The following is a 24,270-nucleotide window of genomic DNA, read 5'->3' as shown; positions in this document are numbered from 1 at the left end:
CTCCTCCTCTTCGGCTGTTGTCTCGAGACAGGGTTTCTGTGTAGCTCTGGTTGCCTCTGCCTCCCAAGTACTGGGATAAAAGGCAAGCACCACTATGCCCGGCTTCTCTTGTGTTTTAAAAATGGGTCAGTGAGATGCCTGGGCAGGTACAGGGGCTTGCCAACAAACCATGGCCGGAGTTTGATCCTCAGGTCCCTCACGGTGGGAAGAGAAAACAGACAAGTAACAGTTGTCCTCTGACCTCCAAACTCATGTAGAGGCACTTGAATGCGCGCGCAAGCGCGCGCGCGCGCGCGCACACACACACACACACACACACACACACATACACACACACACACACAAATAGATAAATTCAATAAATTAAATTAGGGTTTCTATTATCATATATTTACTTGGGAAAGTGAAAAGAGTACCTATACTATGTCTATTCTCCAGAAGGGTTTGTTGTTAGCCTGGACACAAAATCCTATGTGCAAAGCCCTGAGTTCAATACCCAGCACTGAAAAGTGAGTTCCAGGCCACCCTGGGCTACATTTTGAGACCCTGTGTGAATTCCTTCCTCCTAATTTCTGTGGACTATTGATGAGATGATAACCACCATGGAGTGTTCAGTCAGACTTGGATCCATCACTTAGATTTCCAAGTTTTGAAAAAAAAAAAATCCATAAATAGCATACCCAGATAAAATTTGTATTTCAGATTACTATAAGTATATCACAAATATAAGATGCATGCTTTCATACTAAAAATTGCTAGTTGTTTACCTGAAATTCACTTTAAAATATTTATTATTATTATGTATTTTATGTATATGACGTTTAGCCTGCATCTCTGTCTGTGTACCACGAGTGTGTCTGGTGCCCTCAGAGGTCAGAGGAGAGCACTGGATCACCTGGAACTGGAGTTACAAATGGCTGAGTCACCATCTGGGTGCTGGGAATCAAACCCGGGTCCAGCGAGAGCAGCCAGTGCTCTTAACCGCTGAAAACATCTCTCCAGCTGCTGAAATTAAAATTCAACCCGAAGCCCTCTATTTTGTCCGGCAGCCCTAATCTGAAAAGGCCGCTTCACTTTTCCATTCCTTACATTTTTACTAAATCTTCGAGGTCAGCCTCTGGTGTACAGAGTGTGAGATCCCGGACAGTCACCAAAACTACACAGAGAAACCCTGTCTCAAAAAAAAAAAAACAAAAAAAAAAAAAACACCAAAAACCAAACCACAACAACAACAACAAAACATTTTTACTAAATCTTACTGTTATTCACAACGCGACCGAGCTGTTGTTGATTTCATCTAGCCCCTCCTTCCTAGATGTTCGAACATAGGAATTATGCAACCCCCTTTCACGGACTATTTAAAAAAGAAAGAAAGTAAATTGCATGAAATAGCTCCCTAAGGTGTGTATGTTATTGTCGCTCCCAGCCCCAGCGGGCCGGGACTACAAACCCCACAATGCTAGGCGGCGTCCCCTCGCCATGACCTCATTCTCCGTCGCTCCCACCAATCCCAGCCGCTCCAGGGGTGTGGCAGCCGCCTCGTCCTCGCGACTTCTGCTTGTCGTCCGTCACCCCCCCTCCCGCTTCTGCCGGGCCGCTGCTCCTGTCGCGAGACTTCCCGCTCCTCCTCCGCCGCTCCCTGTACCGCCGCCCGAGCCGGGGACCCGGACCCAGCCTCTTCCCCCCACCCCCCGCCCAACCCGCTCACCGGCCCCGGCTCCGCCGAGGCCTCGGCCCCCCAGCCCCGCCTCGCCGCCGCCATGGCGGACCCTAAGTACGCCGACCTCCCCGGCATTGTGAGTACAGGGCCGGGCCCGGCTCCCCAGACCGCGCCCCCGACCTCCCGAGGAACCCCCACCCCCCAGCAGAAGCCAGCCCGCCCGCGACCCCTCCCGCTGGCCGCCCCTTCTCCGCCCCGAGGGTTACCGCCGCTCGCCCATCCACGGCTGCAGCGCCTGCTGGACGGCCGACCCGACCGGGCCGGGCCGGGCCGGGCCTTTGGACTCGGCGTCTTGCCCCCCCCCCCCCTTTTCTGGCAGTAGCCGGTTCCTCCGCCCAGAGATCGCCCCCGGGCGCTTGCCACTTGCGCCCGAGTGTGTATGCCGCCCATGTCAACACTGCCCTTGTCGCCCCCCATGCCCCGATTGCTCGTCCCCCCCCCTCCCCCGCGCGCATCCTTCCTCCAGCCCTAGCTAGCTCACTAGGCCACTTGATGGTGGCCTTCACCTCGCCAGGGAGGAGGTCACGGTCGCGCTGAGCTCCTTGCGGCCCGTGGGGAGCTCTGCCCCTCGGGAGCAGCGGTGCCTGCCCCCCCTGCACGAGCCGGCATTTAACGCTCCGTGCGCGCTGCTGCTCCGTCCGCATTCTCAGGGTCGGGAGGTTGGCGCACAGGACCTGAGTCACTCTCCACCCTTGTAGCCGTGGAAGTGGTTAGTGCAGGGCCTGACTCCAGGGACCTTCAGCTGCTTAGGACAAAATAGTTATACCAAGGGCTGGCCTCTGAGCCATGTCCAGGGTAACATCTCTCTTTTTCACCTTGGTCATTTATTTATCATCACCCCAGGTCCCAGTTTGTACCTGAGTTTATCCCACTGAGCTACGGGAGCTGACATATACTGTGGGCAGGGGGAGCGGAAGACCGACAGAATCCTTGAATCACAGTCTGCTTTTTGCCTTAGCCTGTTCAAAGGAAGCGGGGTGGGGTTGGGGCGGGGGCGAGAGGCGAAAGCTGGGGTAGTGAGACTGCATGGTCACTGCTTCTACCTGCAGGCCAGGAACGAGCCAGATGTTTATGAAACCAGCGACCTACCTGAGGACGATCAAGCAGAGTTCGATGCGGTAAGACCATGGGATGCCTCAGGATCCCTCTGGACTCTGACCACTCCCCCCCCCCACCCCCTCAGCTAGCAAGCCACAGCAATAAGTGGGTATGCCAACCCCAGCCTGGGTGGTACGCAGGTCTCAGGGCTTTCAGAGGCCTTGCTGCACCAGCAGCCACCAATGAACAGTGCCAGGAAGGCGGGTCAAGCCAGTGGGACCAGAGTTAGCTAGACTTGCTAGCGAAACCCAAGTCTTAGGTTTTCTAAATACACTCGAGATATCTCAAAACAGTTACATTCTGGGTTAGTGATTAATTAGGCCCCTGGGTTCTAATTTGAGTTAGAAAGCTTGAACATGAATAAATTGCTTAAGGTTGAAGTCGGGCTTTCTGTGTTATAATACATGTCACTCAGTGCCTTCTCATTAGTATTTGCCAAGCACTTGAATTTGAACTGTCAGTAGACATTAATAAACGAATGACTTGGAGACTTCAGAGAGGCCTAGTTAGACCAAAGTCATTTGGAGGAAAAGCCTAAATCTTATAATCAGCGGCGCGAAGAGACCGTGGTAATATGTTAGGTTTGTTCGGTGAGCTCTGAGGAGTTGATGTGGACACGTGTTAAGCAGGAAGGGAGTTATTTTGTATCATTTAACAGAATATGTTCATTCTGTTTTGATTTTTGCCCGGTGCAGAGGAAGAGACATACATCCCTCCCCCTAAGGAGCCCTTGACCACTGTGGCAATTGCATGCACACAGGAACTAGAAGAGTTAGGATACATGCAGGTAACATGAGAAGAAGCCTGAAGTGAAGGAACAGAAAAGTCAGTATAGTGCTATATGGGGACAAAGGCCCAGCAGTGCCTGGTATAGATCTTGTTTTCTTATTTCCGAAGAAAGCTGAGCTGGCTCACAATAATGCTGTGAGATTTCAGAGAAGGTGTGGCCAGAAAGCCATGGGGACATTGTTAGCAGGCCCGGTTTGTGTGTCTGTCAGTCCTGTGGCCGTGTCTGTGGGGCTGGTTAGTTCTGGGCAGCGGTGGTGGCTGGCTTACAATGACATGGCTTGGCGTACTCACTTATTTTGTTTTCCCCTGTGGGAACGTTTCCTGCGTTGTGGGATGGCTTGCCTGTCCCTTCTCTCAACAGTGTTCCTCGTGGCTTCTGTGTTTGCTGGCATGCCAGTCCACCTCTCCCTCCTCCCTCAAGCTTGAGTATCTGGAGATAATGCAGAATGTCATAGCCCAAATACTTAAATGTAAACCTGTCACTCCAAGAGGTATCTTAGTTAACCCTGTCCTCATAGAGTAGCATAGTACATAATGAGGAATTCCTGTCCTGCATCAATCAAAGATGGCTTAAAACCTGCCTATAAAATATCAAGCCCTCACTGGGCGACATGGCACACGCCTTTATTCCCAGCACTTGGGAGGCAGAGCCAGGCGGATCTCTGAGTTCGAGGCCAGCCTGGTCTACAGAAGCCCTGGTCGGGAATGGTGAGTGGAACTCTGTCCCTTTTCCCTTTCACTCACTGTGCTGCTAGTGGACAGTACCACAGCAACCCTGTTTCCACACAAACAAATGCATCATCATTTTCTTTTTGGAGGTACAGAGGTAGCTCTTAATAACAAGAAGATGGTCCCCGTTATGTGGAGCCTAAATATGAAGCTCCCATTGGCCCCTTGTCCTCACTGGGCCTGAGCAGCCTATTGATGTAGCAGCTCATGGCTGTGGAGGGAGGACACCCAGAGAGCTGGTTTCCAGCAGCAGCATATCACCCAGGAAGCTGGGTGGTCAACACCGGTGATGTGAAGCTGCTCTCCTCACCGTGGCTCAGCTAACTTGGTGGAGGAGTGTATGTGGAGACCGTCAGCAGCTCTTCAGGAGCCCGGAGAGCCCGGAGAGCTGTTTCCTGACGTCAGCTAATGTCTCTGGCCCCCTTCATGTCCCTGTGGGCCTTAGGAAGGCGGCTTTCGGGAAGTGAGCTGCATAATGGCTCTGCTGCCGCCCATAACCCTGACCTAAATGTGCACCCTGAGGAGCACTGCAGCTATGGGCCTCACCCACCTAGAACTGGGACTGGGGGGCCTGCGTGCTGGCTGGGGCCGTCCACTTCATCTCCTGTGGCTGAGCCTGAGGTCTTCAGCCTCTGCTGGAATCTCCAGACTGTTTTCAACTTTAATTTTATTTGTTTTTAAATTAAGTCATACATGCATGGAAGAAAAAAAAAAACATTTAAGGCTGTGTAGTAAGAAAGTCTCCACCACTGCCTGCCACTCAGTTCTCTTCTCTGGGGACAACCAGTATGGCCAAGTTGTAAACAATTTGGGAGATCTGCAAATGTTAATTTATTTTTTATTTTATTTTTGAGACAAGGTATCTTATTTCACCCTGTCTGGCCTAGAACTCCCTATGTAGACCAGGCTGGCCTGGAATTCAGAGATCCACCTGTCTTTTTCTCTGCTTCCCAAGTGCTGGAATTAAAGGCATTTACCACCATGCCTTTAATTCCAGGTGTTCCTTTAAAGGAATTTCATGTAGAAGGAAATAATATTCTTCAGACCTTGATTGCTAGTTTAACTTAAAGTATTATGATTCCCATAGTGGGAAAGGTGGGGCAGGAAAGAAGTAGGAGATTTGGTTTGTTTGTTTTTTTCCAGATGATCGCAATTTTTCTTATATTCCTTTAGAACAATTTTAGCAGGATGTAAACTACTTTACCAGGAATGGACAGGAAAACAGCAGCCCTTCCCTTCACAGTATGGGAAAATATGCATTTCAGCCACTCTTGGGTTGGTTAAAACAATGTTTGGAAAGCTATTTCCCAAATGGAATGCCCTCCCCTGGGCCACAGCCTGCCTTGGGTCAGTAAAGCATTCTGCTCATGGCTTAAGCAGAGAAAATTAAGAAAGCCTCAGTAGAAGAGGACCCAGCTTTTCCTGTGTCATAGAACTAACTACTCCCAGTGCCGGGTGAAGGAAGATTTCCTGGGTCTAGTGGGGTGGGGCCCCGACTGGCGGAGGTTTAGAGTATCATAGAATGTGCTTGATGTGATCATTGACTGTTGGCACACTTGAACTTACCCGAGTTTCTCCTAACGCTCCCCTTCCTCCCTCCTCACCACCCTGCCTGGACGCTAGTTTGCACAAGTAAGGCCTCAACGCTCCTCTCTGCATGCTGTGTCCGTCTGTCCTCCTGCATGCGGTGCTCGTGCTCGGCCACTTTGCCATCTTTGTAGCTAATTGTTTCAGTGCTCGGTCACTTTGCCATCTTTGTAGCTGATTGTTTCAAATTCCAATGAGTCCCGTTTGGGCCTTGGCGGCCTCCTGTTTAAAGATCACTAATCAAAGTAGAATCGCAGCTGTGGTGCACGAATCACTATGAATCATCATTGTCTCTTCGCCTTGTGAGGTCTGCAGAATAAAACTGAATGAAGGAGGGAATAGAAACATGGAGGCCTTTAGACGGGACGGGGTAGACTTGGAAGGGTTGCAAGAAAGAGGTTTATGAACTGGCCTTCAGCCATTCTCCATAGAGGTGGAGGACAGAGGGGAAGGGCAAACCCCATTTCCTAGTTGTTGGTGGATAACTGGAAGAGAAAGCACTCATTTGAATATTCTCCTGTGCTAAGCCTTGGAGAAAAGCAGGGTGGAAGGTGGTGTATGCAATTTTAGGATGATAATTTGGGTTATCTGCGTTTTCTGAGCCTTTCTGTTTCTGTATTCCTCTTTTAGAAGTGGATGGGTGGTCAGCATCATGTTGGCCCATCCTGGACAGTTTTATTCTACAGCTCTCGCGGTGTTCCTTGTCACCATGGGTCCGAAGTCCCCCTGGCTGAAGTATTGGCGTAGATCCCGAGAGGTGGCCCCTTTCCTGTCTGATTGAGAACCTCAGGTCTTGTTCTCTGAGGCACAGCCACTTAGCTAAACAACCATTAATGAGGGAGTGGGAGTCATGGGCCAGGTCAGCTGGTACCCAGGGTCAGAGCACTTAGAATTTTCTAATTTTCTGTGGTATATTTCTGTGGTAACTGGTATTACTCCATATTATAGGAGCTAATGCCCTAAACATCATCCCTCAACCTACTCATAGCATAGATTGATAATACTGTCTGTACCATTATTCATCCTTGTTTTGTTCTTTGTTTGGTTTGGTTTTTGTTCTTCTCCATTATGCCCTTCCCTCTTGGTTTGAACTCAACTTCACGGCCAATGGTCTCCCCCCGTCCTTGAGTTTCTCCCATGCTGCTTTGAGCTTGGTGAGACCAAAATCAGAGACAGGTGTAATACCCATTGCTTCTCTTGTGTTTGCACATGTCACCTGTGGATGACATCTTAGGGCCCAGAGTCACTTCAAACATGGGCTAAAAGAGAGGCTAAAATGAAAGAGGAGCGTGGTTGGGTTGGATTCTGGGTTTGTCCCGTGTATCTGGATGAACTGTTAGGAAGGAGGCACACGCTGTCCTTTACCCTGAGTTTTCTATACTTACAATGGCGGTCAGCCTCCACCTGTCGGCCCACCCATCAACAGAGCTAGAAGGGCAGAGCACGCACGCCGTTAGAGTTTCCCTTCTGGCAGGACAGAGCCCACCAGTCATGCTTGGAAACAGGGCCTTGTCTCTGTGGCCTGGGCTAAAGTAAGACTTCTTTGAAGTGCATTCAACCTTCTCCATGTCCAGCTCTGTGAGTCTTGTGGTCAGGGCTGGTGGCTGTGGATCTCGGGATCCTCTGGGCTCTTGTGCTATCGAATAGTGGCAGAGTCCCCTGTGACAGAGCTGTCACAGAATGAATTGCCAGTCAGTCACCTAGAGAAAGCAGGCTCCAACCCTGTAAACTAGTGAGGGAGATCCCCCCCTTGGGAATTAATGGGCCCTCAGTCAGTGACAGGCCCTCAGCATCTCCACATTCTCTGCTTCACATCCTGCCATTTCTGCAGCCGCCCTGCCACTTAGGCCTTCTCTTCCTGCACTTTTCCTGCTCTGCACCAGCTTGTGACATCTAACTCCTCATGCCCCAACACTCCTCCATGACCACTGCTAAATGGCTAAGCCTCATGACATCTTCACCACCAGAGAGGAAAGGGTCTCATGGTCTTCTTTCTCTTGGGGCATATTCTGACCTCAGCTAAAATTCTTGGCCCCCAAATTTTGCTAGGCTCCCCTGGGGCCCTGTGGTGCAGTGTTTGAAGACTGTCATGTAGTGCATGTGACAATTGCTAATAACAATTTTGTCTTTTTTTTTTCCCTCCCTCATCCCTATTCCCCCACACCTTTTCCTTTTTAACTCTTGATTTTCTCACCTCTGGGGAACCCACAAGGAGCTGGTAAGAAGCCCTACCTTTGGTCTGCTTTCTAACGGGGTGTGCTGGGGTGGGCAGTTGTTCTCTGTCCTTCTGTCTCCACTGAATCTTGGGACTTCCTAGTCTGCCCCATTCCCGGCACCCTTTCCTGTCTCGCAAGTCACTGTGGTGCTGTGGCAGATCTTTGAGATACTGGTGGACTAGGTGCTATCTGAAGACCAGCATGTGCAGCCATCCTGACCCTCCTGGGGCCACTGCTCCAGATGTTGAGATGTTGAGAAGATGCAGCATTGGGTAGCCCTCCTGCCCAGGCCTTGCTTCTGCAGCAGAACATCGCTCAGAACCACTGAAACTTTCCTCCTTAGTATTGACCCTTGGCTGCTCCCATCTTCCCTGCTTAAGAGCAGAAGTCAGCACGTAGATTCCCCTGCAGAGCATCCATCTGTGAGGGCTGAGTGCATGTGGGCTGTGATTTGACTGTCCTTACTCTTCAGGTTTCGCCTCCCCTACCTTTTTCTTTTTTTCTCTCTTTTCTATTACCTATATGTGATACCAGAGGTCAGACTCAGGGGCTTGAGCATGGTAGGTTGGTACTCTGCCATCAGTTACATCAGCCTTCCATTCCTCTCATTTTTAAATTAAGGTGGGGTCTCACTGTGTAGACTAGCCTGACCTGGAAGTCACAGAGATCACCTGACTTTGCCTCCCAGATGCTAGGATTAAGGCCATGTGCCACCACATCTGGCCATCTTTTTTTTAAGAATTTTTTGGTCTGGTTTTGGTTTTTGAGCAGAGTCTTGTTTTGTGACCCTGGCTGGCCTGGAACTCACCCCCGTTCCTGAGCCTCCCAAGTACTGGGATTACAGTGTGAGCCACCAGGCCCAGCTTGTCTTTTTATTTTATTAATTCATTTATTTTGAGACAGGGTCTCACTGTGTAGCTCTGGATGTCCTGGAACTCACAGAGATCCGCCTGCCTCTGCCTCCTGAGTGCTGGGATTAAAGGTGCGTACCACCAGCTACCTGGCGTTATTTTTGTTTTTTGAGACAGGCTTCTGCTGTACCATTCTCCAGTCTAGCTGGAGTTGGTTATCTTCCTGGGTGCTGGGATTACAAGCACATGCCTCTGTGCTTGTCTAAAAAGGACATTTCTGCCTTGTTGGCTTTTGTGGAGAGAGGCGGTGTGCTTCCAGGAGTCTGCTTCACAGGAGGGGCCTCCCTTGCTGGAGGTGGAGTCCTCAGACAGTCTAGAGGCCAGAGACCACACAGCTGCTCGGCACCTGGGCCTCAGGCAAAGAGGGCGGCTGGGACTCCCAGGTCTCCTCCCCACAGGACTTGCACGGGCCACTGAGCCCTCCTGTTTTCCCTTCCGAGAGACTCCTGAAGCAAAGGGAGAGAAGGGGCCGCCGCTTCCTTCCCAGTCACCCTTCTCCCGTCCTGTCTTCAAAGCTGCCGCCCACTCGGCTCCTTCTGTGACTCAGAGTGGAGGGAAGGATGGAGCCTGCCTCTGGCTGCTGCCTGCTCTCCCGTCCTGTTTCTCCTCCTCCCTGCTCCCCACGTACCCACACACAGGCAGAGAGAGGTTCTGTCTGGATGCAGATGGGACTGCCTGGGCAGCTAGCCTCACCCCAGAACAGTTCATTTAAATGAGCACCTAAGAGATGGTGCTAGAAGAGGGAACAGCTTTCTAAGTAACTCTAATGTGCAGCTGGAGTGGAGAGTCATCTGCCTGGGTTCAGGACTGAGGACCGGCCTTGTCTTCCTGCTGTGCAGTAGAGAGGTTCAACGCCCTAAACAAAAAAGAGCACTGCTGGGCCCCTCCCTCCCTTCAGCACCCTAGTGGCCTCCCCTGGTTGGAGCAGGGACCTGCATCCTGAGTGCTGTCTTGATGTAATTATTGGGAGCCTCTACCTCAGTTCTGGGGCACTGTTTCCCCTCCGCCAGTCCCTCCCCGAGTGCAGCGGAGAGCTCAGGGACAAGAGCAGACATCTGTGAGAGGGCCGGGCTCTCCGTGTCGTGTGGCCCTTCCCTGAGGTGTTCCAGGGAAGCAGCAGCTCATGTGCCTTACCTGCAAGGTGTCCCTTAGAAACCCGCCGAGCCTTGCCGCTTCGCCCTGAGCTGTCCCACCCTACGGGAACCAGACACCAGGCTTCTAGGCACACTCTCTGCCAACCTCCTTTTACATCCGAGAGCTGGTGTCTTACCTTCAGCAGGATTGAAGCCTGCTGTTTACACTCAGATTATTGGCCCCGCTGGAGGCCTGCCTTCCTTCCTCCCTCCCTTCCAGCAAGGATGGGGAGTCAGCTTGCTGTGGACTTGCTCAGCCAGGGAAGGAGACTTGTGTTTGTGGGGAGGCAGTTAAGAGAGGTCAGGACGGTGTCTCTCCCTGAGTGCATGGCGTGTGCCTGAGAGAGGGAGGTGTCTGTGCAGAGGGGCGGGGTCACGCTGCCTCTTCCCCAGCTCAACCAGGGCGTTAATATTTATACTGCCGAGGCTCCAGCTTCACCAGGAAGCTTCTCTTCCTGGCCTGAGCCTGTGTGGGCAGCCTGGAATGGAACCACTCTTACTTCTCCTTGGAATATAGGGCCCAGTGCCTTAGTAGCTTGGGGGTTTATGTGATTTTACGGGACAGTGAAATGTTAGGGTGGGAATGGGCTGCCCTGACCTAGACTCCTGTTCCCTCAGGAGGAGCTGACCAGCACGAGTGTGGAGCACATCATTGTCAACCCCAACGCTGCCTATGACAAGTTCAAGGACAAGAGAGTGGGAACAAAGGGACTCGGTAAGGTTGGGCTGCGGTGGGTGGGAGTACTGGAGAACAGCACCAGGGTTTCCTGTCCCAGCACTCGGTGGTGTGACTGCAGTGAGCCTAGGCCAGGCCACTCAGTCTCTATTCTTTTCTTGGCAGATTTCTCAGATCGCATTGGAAAAACCAAGAGGACGGGCTATGAGTCTGGAGACTATGAGATGGTTTGTGTGTGGATGGGCGGGTGGTGAGCTCACAGCAGGCATGCAGCTGGAGAGGGAGGGGTGTTCGGTTTTGTTTTTTGGGGTTTATTTATTTTTATTTTGTACTCGTGAGTACATGTATGTATGTGCACCATGAGTGCATGTATGTATGTATGTATGTATGTACTTTGTGCATGTATGTATGTGCACCATGCGTGTGCCTGATGTCTGGAGAGACCAGAAGAGAATATCAGATCCCTTAGGAAGAGGGTTACAGACGGTTGTGAGCCACATGTGGGTGCTGGGGACTGAACTCAGGCCTCCTGTGAGAGCGGCCAGTGCTCCCAGTGCTGAGCTTGGGGAGATAGTCTTGTTCTGGGTTCATCTGGTTGATTTCCTGAGGAGCCAAGCAGGATACAGTTGGGGGTTTCTGCCCCCCGCTCCTGCCCTGGAGTCTCCAGGCCTCTGGCTCCTTCTCTTCTGTCCTAGGGCGCTGAGGATTCAGGGTTTGGAGAGATTCCTACGACTTAGGTCCGAGATTTGGACAAATTCTCGAGGCTCCCTCTAATGGGAGCTGTGACACCTTCTGTGTTCTCTCTCTGTGTAGCTTGGAGAGGGTCTGGGGGTGAAGGAGACGCCTCAGCAGAAGTACCAGCGACTGCTGCACGAAGTGCAGGAGCTGACGACGGAGGTGGAGAGGATCAAGGTAACTAGCGGCCTCTCTGCCAGCTCTGCCTTCAGAGTGTGGGGCTGCAAGTCTGTATTTAGTGCTGTTGAATCAGTCTGCTGGGGGCAGAAGACATGGCTCAGTGGTTAGAGCACTGGCTGCTCTCCCAGAGGACCTGGGTTTGATTCCCAGCACCCACATGGCAGCTGCTAACTATGGGTGGGTCCAGTTCCAGAGGTTCCGGCACCCTCATGTAGACACCCATGCAGGGAAACCACCAGTGCACAGAACATGTAAAGCAGTTTTCCTAGTCTGCTGTTCTAGACTCCGTCCTGGGATGTGTGGGAACTGGAGAGACTAAGCACAGGCTGCTCCTCCTCAGAGGACCCAGGTTCTGTTCGCAGCCCCCACCGGGTCCTCACGGCATCTGTAACTCCAGCTGCCGCGCTACACAGACATACACACAGTCACAACACCCACAGCGTTCCCTGAGGACGTGCTCTTCTCTCGCTCTGTTCCTGCCACCCTCACTGCCCACCTCTTGTCCGTCAGACCACAGTGAAGGAGGCAGCCACCGAGGAGAAGCTGACCCCTGTGGTTCTGGCTAAGCAGCTGGCTGCCCTTAAGCAGCAGCTGGTCGCCTCCCACCTGGAGAAGCTGCTGGGACCCGATGCTGCCATCAACCTCACTGACCCGGACGGAGCCCTGGCTAAGTGAGTGCCCTCCTCGGGGACAGCAGCGCCAAGTCGGGCGGCAGCCTCTCCATCCTGTGGTCCTCACCCCAGCTCATGCTGCTTTGTTCTCGTGACCCAGGCGCCTACTGCTGCAGCTGGAAGCAACAAGGAACAGCAAAGGGACTTCAGGGGGAAGGACCACAGGCGGGGCCCCCCCAGAGAGCAGCCTTGTCACCTACGAACTCCACTCTCGGCCTGAGCAGGACAAGTTCTCACAGGCTGCCAAAGTAAGTGTCCTTTTGGAGGATCAGGCCTGGGGACGGGGTGCTGCCGGGAAGGCTTTGACTCCCCTGGGGTCTCGCTGTCCTCGCCTCCCTTGCATGTCTGTTTTTTGAGGCAGGGTTTCCTGTAGTCTAAGCTAGTTTGGACTCAAGATGTAGCTTAGGCTGGCTCTGAACTCCAGATCCTCCTGCCTCGACCTCCCAAGTGCTCCATCTAATTGGAATTTAAACTTAGGATGTGGCTAGGGATGTGTTCCAGGAAAGGAGTCCCTCGGAACGGGAGAGGGGGGGTGGGGGTGGCAAACCTCACCTCCTCCTGCCCTGTAGGTTGCAGAACTTGAGAAGCGCCTGACGGAGCTGGAGGCCACTGTCCGCTGTGACCAGGATGCTCAGGTCAGGGCTCGCCTGTGCTCAGCCACACCCTGAGCTCTCAGGTCCAGTGCTCCCCAGCATCTGGGAGGGGTGGGTTAGTGGGTGCCAGGTGGTCAATCCTGTGGAGGTACGAAGACCGCTGATTTCTCTCCTTCATCCGTTTCCCATCAGAATCCCCTTTCTGCAGGTCTGCAGGGAGCCTGTCTCATGGTGAGTGTGAAAGGGAGGTTAGTTAGGGAGTGGGTTTCGTGTGGCAGTTACTTTAGGTAGAGTGGGACATCATTAACTCCAGGGCAATGTAAAGGACCTCTTTGTAGTCGGATTCTTTCCTGGTGACACTTGTCCAAACCCTTCCTTCCCCACGCTCTAGGAAACTGTAGAACTGTTGCAGGCCAAGGTGAGCGCCCTGGACCTCGCAGTTCTGGACCAAGTAGAGGCCCGGCTGCAGGTACTAAGCGGAGTGCCTCTCGGGTCCCGAGTGGCCTGGGACTTGGGAAGCCCTGGGTGCCCTCTCACCCTTAACACCTTTGCTTTCAGAGTGTCCTGGGAAAGGTGAATGAGATCGCCAAGCACAAGGCCTCTGTGGAGGACGCAGACACGCAGAGCAAGGTCAGGAAGAGCCTCCCTCCTATCTCTGCCCCTGTGCTCCCCCGGGATCCTCTGAGTGCAGAGACAGAGGTTCGGGTCTTTGGGTGTGAGAGAAAGGCAGGGCGCTGGTCTGCAGCCTGAGCCGTCCTTTCTGGGCCGCCATGTTCTTTCAGGTGCATCAGCTTTATGAAACCATACAGCGCTGGAGCCCCATTGCCTCTACCCTCCCCGAGCTGGTGCAGAGACTCGTCACCATCAAGCAGCTCCATGAGCAAGGTGTGAGGCTGGTCCCTAGGCGTGGGGCCTGTTGTCCTCGTCACCTTGGATCTGCTCTCAGCCCTGCCTCTCTTCTTTTGTAGCTATGCAGTTTGGTCAGCTCCTGACACACCTGGACACCACGCAGCAGATGATCGCCGCCTCCCTTAAGGACAACACCGCTCTCCTGAGCCAGGTGCGCCAATCTTCTGCTCCCGTCGCAGACCCCAGAGGTCCTCCAGCCCTTCCTCGCAGGGTTTTGTCTAGGGCTGTGACTGTCATTCTGTGTTCATAGTTGTAGGACCTTTGTGCCCAGTCTAACCTTTCTCTCTAACCTTGGGCTTGGTGGCAGAAGGTGGGGGGATGTCAGACCGAGTCTCATTCTGGCTGGCCTGAAACTTGTTTTGTAGACCAGGCTGGCCCCAGAGTTGTGGCAGTCCTCCTTCACCTTCTTCCCAAGTGCTGGGGTCACAGAAATGTGCCACCGTGCTTGACTGTGAAAGCCTTTAATCCCAGTACTTCCAAGGCAGGTGCAGCCATTTCTTGAGTTTGAGGTCAGCCTGGTCACCATAGTGAGTTCCAGGCCAGTCACAGTTACATAAAACCTAGTCTCAGAATAAATGAAATAAATGGAGAAAAGAAAAAGCCAGGTGCACACCTTTAATCCTAGCACTCAGGAGGCAGGGGAAGAGGGTCTTTGAGTTTGAGGCTAGCCTGGGCTACATAGCTAGTTCCAGGACTGTAAGGGCTATGTAGAAAGAGACCCTGTATCAAAACAAAATAAAGTATTTTGTAATTTTTCTTGTAGCTTCCTAAAATTCTGAACTGTGAAAACTTGATTCCATCAGTTTTCCATGTCAATTTCCCTTCCATAGTCAGCAGTTCTGAAGGCAGGTGAATAGTTCTTGGTCACGCAGACCCTGACCTAAGTCCATAGTACTTCGAGGAGAGTGTGGAAACTGCTGCTACAAACGTTCCCTCCACCCACCCACCCACCCAGCCCTCTCAAAGCCAGAGCGCCAAAGCTGTGCCTCCATTTGTTTCTTTTATTGTGACCCGGAACACGCTCTGTCGACCAGGCTGGCCTCGAACTCAAGAAATCCTTCTGCCTCTGCTTCCCAAGTGCTGGGCTTATAAACGTGGGCCACCGTGCCAGGTCTGTGCTTGCTAGGCAAGCACTCTACCAACTGAGATCTGTCTTAGCTGCTGTCTCTTTTTCCTTTAAAGAGAATTTCTTCTGGGTGCTCTTCATCTCCAATGTCTTCCCCTTTGTAGGTGCAGACAACTATGCGTGAGAACTTGGCCACGGTTGAGGGGAATTTTGCCAGCATTGATGAGCGGATGAGGAGGCTGGGGAAGTGAGCGTGTGGAGAGCTGAGAACAGGGTAACCCGTGCCCGAGCTCTGTGAGAGGCTTCCACGGGGCTTCCCCTTCACCATAACCCCCAGCCCCATCCCACTTGACAGAGGGAGGGGTCTTGCATGTGGGGTGTAGACCCCTCCCCTGACAACCGAGTGGTAGCTGGGGCTGTTAGATGGGAGGCTGTCCTCAGGCCCAGCCACAGGCCAGCTCCTGTCCAATGACTCCTTGCCTGGTGTGGGGGAGGACTGGATCCTGTCCTCTAACAGCTTCTGTGGCCGACTAGGATACTGTACAACTGTTTCTGACATTAAATGCTGTTGTACTGTGTAGCCTCTGCTGTTTCCTGGGTTTCAAAGAAGAAGCAGAGACAGACATGCAGAGCCTAACAGTCCAAGCCACACTATTATGAGACTATTTCAGTTGTAATCTGTTCTTACCAAAGAACTAAATAAAAATGATACAGAGCCAGAACCAGAGTTTCAAAATATTCTCATCTGTTAAATTAAGAGTGTCTCCCATAGAAAAGCAGTGGAGGCCCCACAGGGCAAGTACAAAACAGAATTAAAACTCCCAAGGGTCTTGTCTTTACAAAAAAAGGCAGGAGGCAGCCCCTGGACAGCTGGTCATGCTGGCCGCTCCGGTTGGACCACGTTGCATAATCCTCAGTCGCATCATCGCATGTCTCTGAGCGTTTTGATGGGGGAGAAGGGGCAGTGTAGTGTGTATGGGAGGAGAGATCCACAAGGTCCTTCCTCTGTGCCCCCTTACCCCCTTTTTTATATCCCAGAGGAAAGCAGAGGGAACCTGGCTACACTTTGAAATGAGGCTATGTGTTTCAATCCTGGGGTCAGGGGTAAGAGGGGATCTGTGCTTTGAGCAACCTGAGCCAGAGGCAGAGGGGTGCTAGAGGGCGAGGGAAGATGCATGATGCTTATTGCTTTGTACCTTTCACTGGGAAGGAGGGCAGCAGCCAACAGTAGCTCACAGGCTTGTAAACTGAGCCTGCTGGCTTTAAGAAGGGAGGCAATGAAGTCCAATTAAATATAAAAGAGTCATTTGTGCAAAAATAACTTAAACAAATAAAAGACCTGGGGAAGGGGTGTTCCCCTTAGCGCCTGATGGGGAGAGGGCCATATACCACCCCCCCCAGGCCTCTTCAGTGACATGGCTTTGGGGGGGAGGGGGAGCTTCCCTACCCCCTGCAATGGCTCAGGATGGGATTTGTAGGGGAAGGGGTTGCATTTGTGCTCTGAGTGGGGAATTGTGCCCCCACCCACTGTCCACAGGTGCGCGTGGCCGGCAGGGGCTCCCAAGGCTCAGCACTCAGCTCTCCCCAGGCAGGGTCAGATCCAGCTCCAGGTATGGCTGCTATGGGGCCAGTTTCCTCCTCTTATTTTTGGCAGGACGTCCAGGGCGGGCCCGGGGAGGCAGAGGGACAGCCGCCTGTACGAGAGAAGTGACCATTAGCGAAGGTAACAGGAGTCCTCTCCCTCTTGGCTCGCTCCTCCGGCCTCTAAGCCCACACCTACCCAAGCCCACACTTACTCGGGTGGTAGGACTGGGTTCCAAGGTGACGTCCTGGCGGGAGCTACTGCTGTTCCGGGCAGGGCTGCAATAAGGGTACAGATGATCAGGAACAGCTCCCAAGCACCAGGTGAATTTCAGAAGGCTGGGTGAGAAACTGTCTACATTTGGATAGTAAAGGCATAATATCCTTATTCATATTCAAATAGCTGCCATTTTTGAAAACCAAGCCACTACTTGGGGCCAGGGGGGGATATAGCTCAGTGGTAGAACACCTGGCCTGACATGCACAAAGCCCTGGGTTTGATCCCCAACACCACAACAATAAGATGACACCAAGCCACTATGTGGACATTTCTAGAGTCCCAACAGACAGATGGCACAGGGGTGGCCTCACACTCACTTGTATTTTCTCCTCCGGCCACGACGAGACTTTCTGACTGTCCCTGGGGGCACCTGAGGAAAGATGACAGTGTACGTGGGGAAGTGAGAAGCGGGTCCCAGGGTGCAGAGGCTGAACCGTACATCGTCGCACTTACCTTAAGGTCCTCAGAACGGGGCCCAGAAAGGGGTGGATCCTTGGGCTCAGCACCCCCCTCAGTTAGCTCCCCATTATGCTGCCAGTGGTGGGTCCTTCTTGGGGACCGTTCCATTTGTCCATTGAAGCCACCACGTGTCCCCCACTTGAGGGCCAGTCGGCCAGGCTCTCGGCGGCTGCCAGGCTTTCGGCCTCTGCCTGGCCTGGTCTCACCATTAATGCCCCTAAGCCCCCCTCCTCCCCTCCGGCCCCGTTTTCCTGACCCCCTCCCAGTGAGCAGCTCAGGGACTGGGGGGTCAGGAGAACCGTGGGGTGGGGCTAAGGCACTGAGGGGAGGCCGGGCAGGCTCCGGTTCGAGGGCTGAGGCGGGGCTCTCGGGGGGCAGACAGGGGGTATCTGGCTGCTCTGGAGGGATCTGCTGGCAAAAAAAAAAAATAATCTCCATTTCAACCAAAGTCTTCGTCTGTACTCAGAAAACCTTCCCAGTTTTCACAAAGCTGTTCTTCCTGACAGAGAGCCACCCACTGGCTCACCTGGAGACTCTGTAGCAGGCAGGCAAGGGGACTAGAAGTCTCTGACAGGGAGGGAGGCGCTCCCCCCCCAGGGAGGAGCTGCAGTCCCAGCTGGCTGGACAGGAGAGGGCCAGGAGGCTGCAGCAGGCCGGGGAGGCTTCCAGGGCTGCTGGCCAGTGAAGACAGGTCACCTGTTGAGAGACTCGGGTCAGGGACTCGCCCTAGGCAGGCTGAGCTGGCCCAGTCCCTCGGCCCGACGACGACGAGACGGTCCCAGTTTCTTCCCAATTCTGCGTGTCCTACCACTCACCCAGCAGGCTGGCACTCAGCAGAGGGCTAAGAAGTTGGGGGGGTCTCCCTGAGTTGGAGGGGGCCTTGCCCAGAGAGGAGGCCCCCGGGTCAGTAGTTGCCGTGGTGACACTGGAGGTAGGTGGTCCAGGTTGGGGGGCACTCAGGACACAGGGCTGTGGAGAAGGTCACAGCCATGGTGAAGCCTCGAGTGAGGTAGGCCGTGCTTATTAGATACAGACTCCCTTCCGTACCCACCCTACCCCAGCCAAGAGGAAACCTTCCTTAGGGGCCTCAAGGACGAGCTCCCATCCTGACTGACTTCTCATCTGCCCCACCAACTCACACCCTAGGCCTTACCTGGGGAGGTGTCCCCGAGGGGGGGTCCAGGCTGGCAGCCAGCAGCGCAGAATTTAAAGCTATGAGGGTCGGGGGGGCCGAGAGGGGGGGAAAGAGTAGGGGGGGCAGGTCTCCTAAACCTGAAAATGGCTCCCCACTTGGGCCCCCGGCGCCCTCTGCAGATCCCTCCCCATCCCCAGCTGTGGGGCCCAGGGCCAGCAGGGGCAGAAAAGAAGCAAGAAGGTTGCTGGGGGGCGCAGGAGGAGGGGGGAGGAGGTCTGAAGGGGGCGGAGAAAGCAAAGAAGCCACCAGAAGCGAAGGCCCTTCGGGCTCGCCTGGGGCTAAGGGGGGGCCAGGTCCCCCTGGTGGGGGCAGCAGGGGCTCAGGAGGAGGCTGTCCTCCCCCGGCCAGCACACCAAATAAACTGTGGCTGAGTAATGGAGAAGGGGGGGGCTGTCCCAGACTCAGAGGGAGAGGCAAGGCCCCCAGCATCCCTGGGAAGCCAGCTCCACTGAGTGCCAGGCCCTGCTCAGGGCTGGGGAAAGGGAAAGCCTCCCCGCCAGCCAAGGGAGGCAGAGGGCAGGCTGGGCCCGCCCCCATCCCCAGCCCATCAGATGGGCTTTGAAGCACAGGACTGGGCACCACAGGGGCTTTGGAGGCAGCTGGTGGGGCAGGGGCACCTGCAAGAGAAGAGAAATCCAGCTCCAGGCAAAGACCCAGCCTCCCCAACACGAACCCCCAAACCTCCAAGCAGCTCTCCCAAACCTCCCCCACCGTGCCCTGGATGACTACAGCCAAGCGGAGAACCCCCTACCTGGCACACGGCTGAGGCTGCCACTGGTGGTCCCAGGCAGAGAGGGCTGACTGGGGTGCCTGGGCTGGGGAGGGCTCCCTGAGGAGAGGGTTGGGGGAGGAGGAAGGTGTGCATCTGACCCCAAAAGGTTAAAGCTTCCGTCCGAGCGGGAAGGGCCGGGGGTGGGGAGTCCCAGCAGGGACAGCACAGAGGGGAGGATAGGATGGGATGGCTGGGAAGGCTCCGGGAGAGGAAAGGCCTGGGGGACAGGAGCAGGGGCCCGAGGACGGCTCCGTCTAGGGGTTGGAGGGCCTCCTCCCCCTTCTAGCAATCGCAAGACAGTTGGGGGCCGGCGAGGACGACGCTGCGAGGGACGGGGTGATGAGTGGGAAGCTGAGGGTGCCTGGGCACGGGGCCTTCGGCCCTGTAAAGTGCTGGGAGGGGGCAGCGGGGAATGCTGTGCCTTGGCCGCTGCAGAGAGTAGGCTGCTAGCAAGGAATGGGGGTGCCCCAGGCCCCTCCACTGTGGGGGCCCCTCCCAAGGACCCCAGGACCAAGGGCAGGTGCATAGTGGCTGAAGACACTGGTGGCTGAGTGGCGGGACCAGGGGGACCAGGGGGACCAGGGGGAGCAGGGAGATTATTGCTCGGGGGCAGGGGAGGAGGTGTTAAGGCATCACTACAGTGGAAGAGAGGAGAGTCGGAAGGTGGGGAGGAGGAGGCGTGAGGGGCTGGAGGAGAGCCCAGGTCGGAGGGCACCAGGCTGGACCGGAGAGATGCTCTCCAGCTGTAGGAGGGGGCATTGAGGCTGATAGCAGGTGGAGGAGGTGGGGCTGGGGAGGGAGCATTGCCCCTCGGGAGGAAACAAGGGCTGCTGCTACCCCCAGAGGGAACTGGATCAGGAGGCCGGGGTGGTGGGAAGAGCCCTGCAGGGCCTGCTAGAAGGGGGAAGGACTGAGGAACTGAGGGGGCTTCTTGGGGGAGGGAGCCAGGACCCCCATTAAGAGGAGCTGTAGGGGGAACTCGACAAGGAGGGCGGACAGAGGGGGGCCCTGGGGACACAGTGTGGAACATTTGGGGGCTTGCTCCCTCTCCTGCAATAAATGAGAAATGGAGGGTCAGCTTGTGGGTCCCACCATGAGTGCTCTTGTCCTCTCCAGTCCCAGCTCCCACGAGTCCCCAAGCTGATGTCCGTCACCCAGCAGCAGTCCCCCCAACGCCACCCTGTGCTTTCCCACAGAGAGCACCCACCTTCCGCCTTCCAGACCCCCAGGTTTCCCTCATTCTTCTCTAAAGTGGCAGAAAACTCACCAGGAGAAGAGTGTGAGCAGGTGGTCTCCATGCTGCGGTACAGAGTTGCCATGGCAACAGCTTTCCGCCTGTGGTTGCACAGCTTGGTCATGTCCTCCTCTGATGCAGGCCCCACCCCAGCCCCGCCCGGGGTCACCGGGGCCAAAGGGTCAAAGTTGAAAACCTGTAAGGTAAAAAGCATGGGCAGGGACACTGAGGGGTGGACTCTTAGGAAGGGACCATGGCCAGTCATTTGGATTAAGTCTCCTGGCTTATGCCTACAGTTTTTGGCATCCCCAGGACTCTGACCTTGGGGACATTGAGTGGACACTCCAGACCGCACTTGCAGGTCCCATCGCTGAGGAGGTAGCTCCGGGTCTGCTCCAAGGAAGACAGCTCTGTGCCACTTGGGCTGGGAGAGAACAGGGTCATGGGTATGGCGTTAACTGTCGGCCAATCTGGAGAAACTTCCTAAAGGACAGTTAAATGCTCTCCTGGGACGGGCAAGGCACAGGGATGCGAGAAGAAACAAAGAGGACCGAATGGACTCAGAGACCCAGGGATAAAGAGCAAAAGGGCCTAGGAAGGAGGGGGGGGGCGCAACCAGGTCCCCGGAACTGAAGTTCTGAGAGCAGGGGTGAGGGGGGCAACCCCGGGCAGCAGGAGGTCGCCGGGCTGAATCGCCATACCTGATATAGAGCACAGCACCCTCTCGCACACAGCGCTGCCAACCGATGGGGACAGATGTGGCCACAGGGCCCCCAGCTCTGTCTGCTCCACTGGTCTCATTGCCCCCATTCATTGTGTGTGATCGGCTCCCTTGCGCCTGATAACACAGACATCCATGTGGGCACCAGGACGATTAAACTGGGCTGGGCACCTGAGGGAGAATTCCAGGGAGGCAAAGGCGGTGGGAGACCCAAGGAAACTCAGGCTTCCTGAGTGGCAAAGGGACCCCCTCGGAGAGCTGGGGAGGAGGAATCTTCCTCCGCCACACCACCATGGCTACCTGAACATCTCTGCAAACATTGTGGGGTCCAGTCTAGAGCCGGGGCCACCAGCTTAGCCCACACCTGCAACACAAGGAGAGGGAAGGCCGCTCCAGAACCCACCTCACTCAAGAAAGCACCAGAGCCCAGAACACGCAAGGAAAGGCCCGTAGATAACATGACGCCGTGCCCACAGCACCTCAGAGATCTGCTGGCCATGTCCACAACTGTCCTCTCCAAGCCCAGTCCCTAGGAACCAGAGGAGTCCAGCACCTCCACTCCCAAGGACCACAAAATCACACCCTAATTTCTTGACATATGAAAGGCTAGTTCTTTGTCTAGGGACAGAAGACTTCAACAAGGAGTGTGGGCTAATTCCCATAATGCCAGGCCACTAGGAAGTTTCCCAGTGTCTGGCCACTGCTGTCCCCTCCCCCAGGAAGATCATATAAAAAGTAGAGTGCCCTACAGGTCACCAAGCAATTGCCCAACTGCCTGGCAGGGTGGTACCAGCAGAAACCCCCCATGCCCACCCCACCAGACCACCTCAGATCTAATTCATTTGGAGCTCGGGAGAGGCTGGAACCAGAGCTCTGTCTTCCTCCAGGATCCTGAGAGGCTCCCGGTCCTCTCTCAAGCCGAAGAAAAGGGGGCTCGCCATCTCCAATAGGCAACAACAAGTCTTCTCTGACATGTGGGGACGACCCTTAACCCTGCAGGTATCCTCACCGACCTCACCATCGCTCCCACCGCACACTGACGGCTTCCAAACTTTCCCTCTCATAACAAGGCGCCCTGTCACCCAGACTGCTTCCTTCAGCTCGGGGAGGAGGGGAAGGCGGCCGCACGAAGTAGGAAGGAACTTGGGGAGAGGGCGGGTGGAGGGTGGGCGAAGCGCTGGAGGGAGGGAGGTCAGGGAGGCAGAAGTCAGGCCCCGGAGGGGAGAGGCGGCGGGGGCAGGTGAGGGTGGGGGCCGCGGATGGGGCCGGGGAAGGGGCCGGGAGGACGCGGAGGGGCAGAGGGTAGGGACAGAAGGGGAGGAGAGAGCGGGGAGGGGGAGGGGCGGGGGGGCCGGGCCCCGCACTCACCGCGGCCCATGGTTCGGCTGGCCCCGCCCTGCGCAGTCGCGGCCCAGAGGGTGAGTGGGAGGGGGTGGAGGTGGGTCGGTGGAGCCCGAGCCTCCGGTACGGCCCCGGCCGGTCTTAGCAGGAAGCGCCGCCGCCGCCGCCGCCGCCGCCGCGGATCACCGAGCGGCCTCCCGCGCATGCGCCATAGGGGCCAGGGGCAGCCCTGGGGATTCCGTTCCCAGAAGGCACCGCGCAGGCTGCTACCGCCGCCGCCGCCGCCGCCGCCGCCGTCGCTGTCGCTGCCGCCGCCGCCACCGCCGCAGCCGCCGCCGCCGCTGCCCGGACGGGAGAGGGGCGGGGCCGGGCCCCCGCCCAGCGGGCCGCGGCGAGCCAACAGGAGGGGACGCAGTGCGCATGCGGGAGCGCGCGCGCCCCTCCCCACCACCCCCCATTAATCCCCAGGAGAACAAACACCCCACGCGGCCGCCGCCGCCGCCGCCCCGCCCGCTCGCCCGCCCGCCCGCCCGGCGGAAGGATCTGGGCCTCTTCCCAGGCCACCGGCGGCCAATCCCAGTCCTCCCCGGGGAGGGGGCCCCCCGCCGGGGCCGCAGTCTGCGGGGACGGGGAATGGGGGGGGTGGGGGTGGAGAGCCAGGAATGCCAGGGCCCGGGAAGATGAAAGTCGCGCCCTGCCCCGCCCCGCCCCGCGGGCTCCCCGGGGCTGTGCGCCGGGCCTTGACCCGCCTTCTCCGGGTCAGCGTGTCACAACACGGCCTGGGCCCGCCGGTCACGTGGCCCCGGCCTGTCACTGCCCGGCGGGGACCATCTGGCCGAGCCCAGCCCCAGCGCGGCCCGGGGACGCCCTGCACGGCGCTCCGGCTCGTCCTCCAGGCCGCCCCGCGCTGCCCTTTCCCCCCCCCGACCGCAGTTCTCGAGTGTGCAAGCGGGTGGACGAGGAGGGTGGACCCCGGGTCCCCGAAGCCCAGCGCCGGGCAGCCATGCGCGGACCCCGGGTCCCCGAAGCCCAGCGCGGGGCGGCCATGCGCGGACCCCGGGTCCCCGAAGCCCAGCGCGGGGCAGCCATGCGCGCACGGGCGGGCATGCACGCACGCCCGGTCCCCACGAGAGGTCCCGACTCCCGGGGCCGGCCGGGGAGGGGGCGCCCCGGGGTCGGGTCGGGGTCGGGGGCGCACGGGTCGGGGTCGGGGGCGCACGGGTCGGGGTCGGGGGCGCACGGGTCGGGGTCGGGGGCGCACGGGTGGACGACCCGGCGCCCACGTCACAGGTGCCGTCTGGGCAGAGCGGGCGGACTAAGTGCAGCACCCCGGCCCCTGGGAGGCGCTAGGGGGGCACAGGAGGGGAGGTCTGCGTTAACAGACTCGGGAGGGCGTCGGGCCGGGGGCCCGGGGGCCGGGAAGGGACCCCGGGCGGGCCGGCGGACGGGCGGACCAGTTCGGGAAGGACGGCCGTTGCGGCCGTTGGGGCCGGCGCCGGCGCTCCGCCCCTCTCCCCCCCACCCCACCCCGCGCACCTCCCACCGCCCTCGGCCGGGGGCCCCCGCGCGTGCGCGCGCAGACACCGGTTGCCAAACATTGCATCATCCCCGCCCCGCCCCGGCCGCGCTCTCCTCCTCCCCGCGCGCGCGCGCGCGCATGACTCACCTCCTCCG

The 24,270-nt window shown here is 56.5% G+C and overlaps 3 protein-coding genes across 10 annotated transcripts; 2 read left to right on the top strand and 1 right to left on the bottom strand.

Annotated features, from left to right (window-relative positions):
- The first annotated feature begins 1,492 nt into the window (after positions 1–1,492).
- Positions 1,493–15,735, top strand: Dctn2 (dynactin subunit 2). Of its 3 annotated transcripts, XM_028886254.1 has the most exons (16): positions 1,493–1,796; positions 2,770–2,838; positions 5,960–5,968; positions 8,136–8,141; positions 10,802–10,898; positions 11,025–11,086; positions 11,673–11,771; positions 12,285–12,445; positions 12,546–12,693; positions 13,015–13,080; positions 13,231–13,269; positions 13,430–13,507; positions 13,597–13,668; positions 13,821–13,923; positions 14,007–14,098; positions 15,178–15,735. In XM_028886254.1, exons 1-16 carry the CDS (start codon positions 1,761–1,763, stop codon positions 15,262–15,264), a joined length of 1,224 nt encoding a protein of 407 aa, XP_028742087.1. In that variant the 5' UTR covers positions 1,493–1,760; the 3' UTR covers positions 15,265–15,735. The 3 variants fall into 3 exon arrangements, with proteins under 3 accessions (XP_028742087.1, XP_028742088.1, XP_028742089.1); XM_028886255.1 differs by lacking the exon at positions 5,960–5,968; XM_028886256.1 differs by lacking the exons at positions 5,960–5,968; positions 8,136–8,141.
- Position 15,736: 1 nt separating this feature from the next.
- Mbd6 (methyl-CpG binding domain protein 6) lies at positions 15,737–22,948 on the bottom strand. 6 transcript variants are annotated; one of them, XR_003736316.2, is made up of 14 exons: positions 22,624–22,707; positions 21,556–21,619; positions 21,236–21,372; positions 20,856–20,958; positions 20,568–20,730; positions 19,280–20,350; positions 18,487–19,145; positions 18,149–18,302; positions 17,860–18,029; positions 17,328–17,744; positions 17,192–17,244; positions 16,810–16,873; positions 16,538–16,707; positions 15,737–15,948 (listed from the first exon to the last, which is right to left on the bottom strand). XR_003736316.2 is itself a non-coding variant. In XM_028886252.1 (13 exons), exons 3-13 carry the CDS (start codon positions 21,346–21,348, stop codon positions 16,633–16,635), a joined length of 3,039 nt encoding a protein of 1,012 aa, XP_028742085.1. In that variant the 5' UTR covers positions 21,349–21,372; positions 21,556–21,619; positions 22,624–22,948; the 3' UTR covers positions 15,737–16,632. The 6 variants fall into 6 exon arrangements, 5 of the variants coding, with proteins under 5 accessions (XP_028742085.1, XP_028742082.1, XP_037052599.1 ...); XM_028886252.1 differs by having other exon boundaries at positions 15,737–16,707; positions 17,328–17,741; positions 22,624–22,948; XM_028886249.2 differs by having other exon boundaries at positions 15,737–16,707; positions 22,624–22,796.
- On the top strand, positions 21,549–23,078 carry LOC119086180 (serine/arginine repetitive matrix protein 1-like). Its single transcript, XM_037196705.1, has 2 exons — positions 21,549–21,616; positions 22,621–23,078. The coding sequence occupies exon 2, from the start codon at positions 22,632–22,634 to the stop codon at positions 23,055–23,057; it is 426 nt and encodes a 141-aa protein (XP_037052600.1). The 5' UTR covers positions 21,549–21,616; positions 22,621–22,631; the 3' UTR covers positions 23,058–23,078.
- The last annotated feature ends 1,192 nt before the right edge of the window (positions 23,079–24,270 follow it).

Source organism: Peromyscus leucopus, chromosome 18, assembly GCF_004664715.2.
Source record: "Peromyscus leucopus breed LL Stock chromosome 18, UCI_PerLeu_2.1, whole genome shotgun sequence".
Classification (NCBI taxonomy): Eukaryota; Metazoa; Chordata; class Mammalia; order Rodentia; family Cricetidae; genus Peromyscus; species Peromyscus leucopus.
The sequence above is the reverse complement of the archived record's forward strand: the minus strand, read 5'-3'. Positions and strand labels throughout refer to the sequence as shown.

Bases quoted from the DNA above. Each gene is read 5' to 3' on its own strand.
- LOC119086180 (XM_037196705.1), top strand. From the start codon at position 22,632: ATGGTTCGGCTGGCCCCGCCCTGCGCAGTCGCGGCCCAGAGGGTGAGT.
- Mbd6 (XM_028886249.2), bottom strand. From the start codon at position 21,348: ATGAATGGGGGCAATGAGACCAGTGGAGCAGACAGAGCTGGGGGCCCT. The intron at 20,959-21,235 runs GTATGGCGATTC...GTTCTCTCCCAG, and splicing joins GGTGCTGTGCTCTATATCAG to CCCAAGTGGCACAGAGCTGT. The intron at 18,303-18,486 runs GTAAGGCCTAGG...CCTTCTCCACAG, and splicing joins CCTCGGGGACACCTCCCCAG to CCCTGTGTCCTGAGTGCCCC.
- Dctn2 (XM_028886254.1), top strand. From the start codon at position 1,761: ATGGCGGACCCTAAGTACGCCGACCTCCCCGGCATT. The intron at 13,508-13,596 runs GTACTAAGCGGA...CTTTGCTTTCAG, and splicing joins AAGTAGAGGCCCGGCTGCAG to AGTGTCCTGGGAAAGGTGAA. The intron at 13,669-13,820 runs GTCAGGAAGAGC...ATGTTCTTTCAG, and splicing joins ACGCAGACACGCAGAGCAAG to GTGCATCAGCTTTATGAAAC.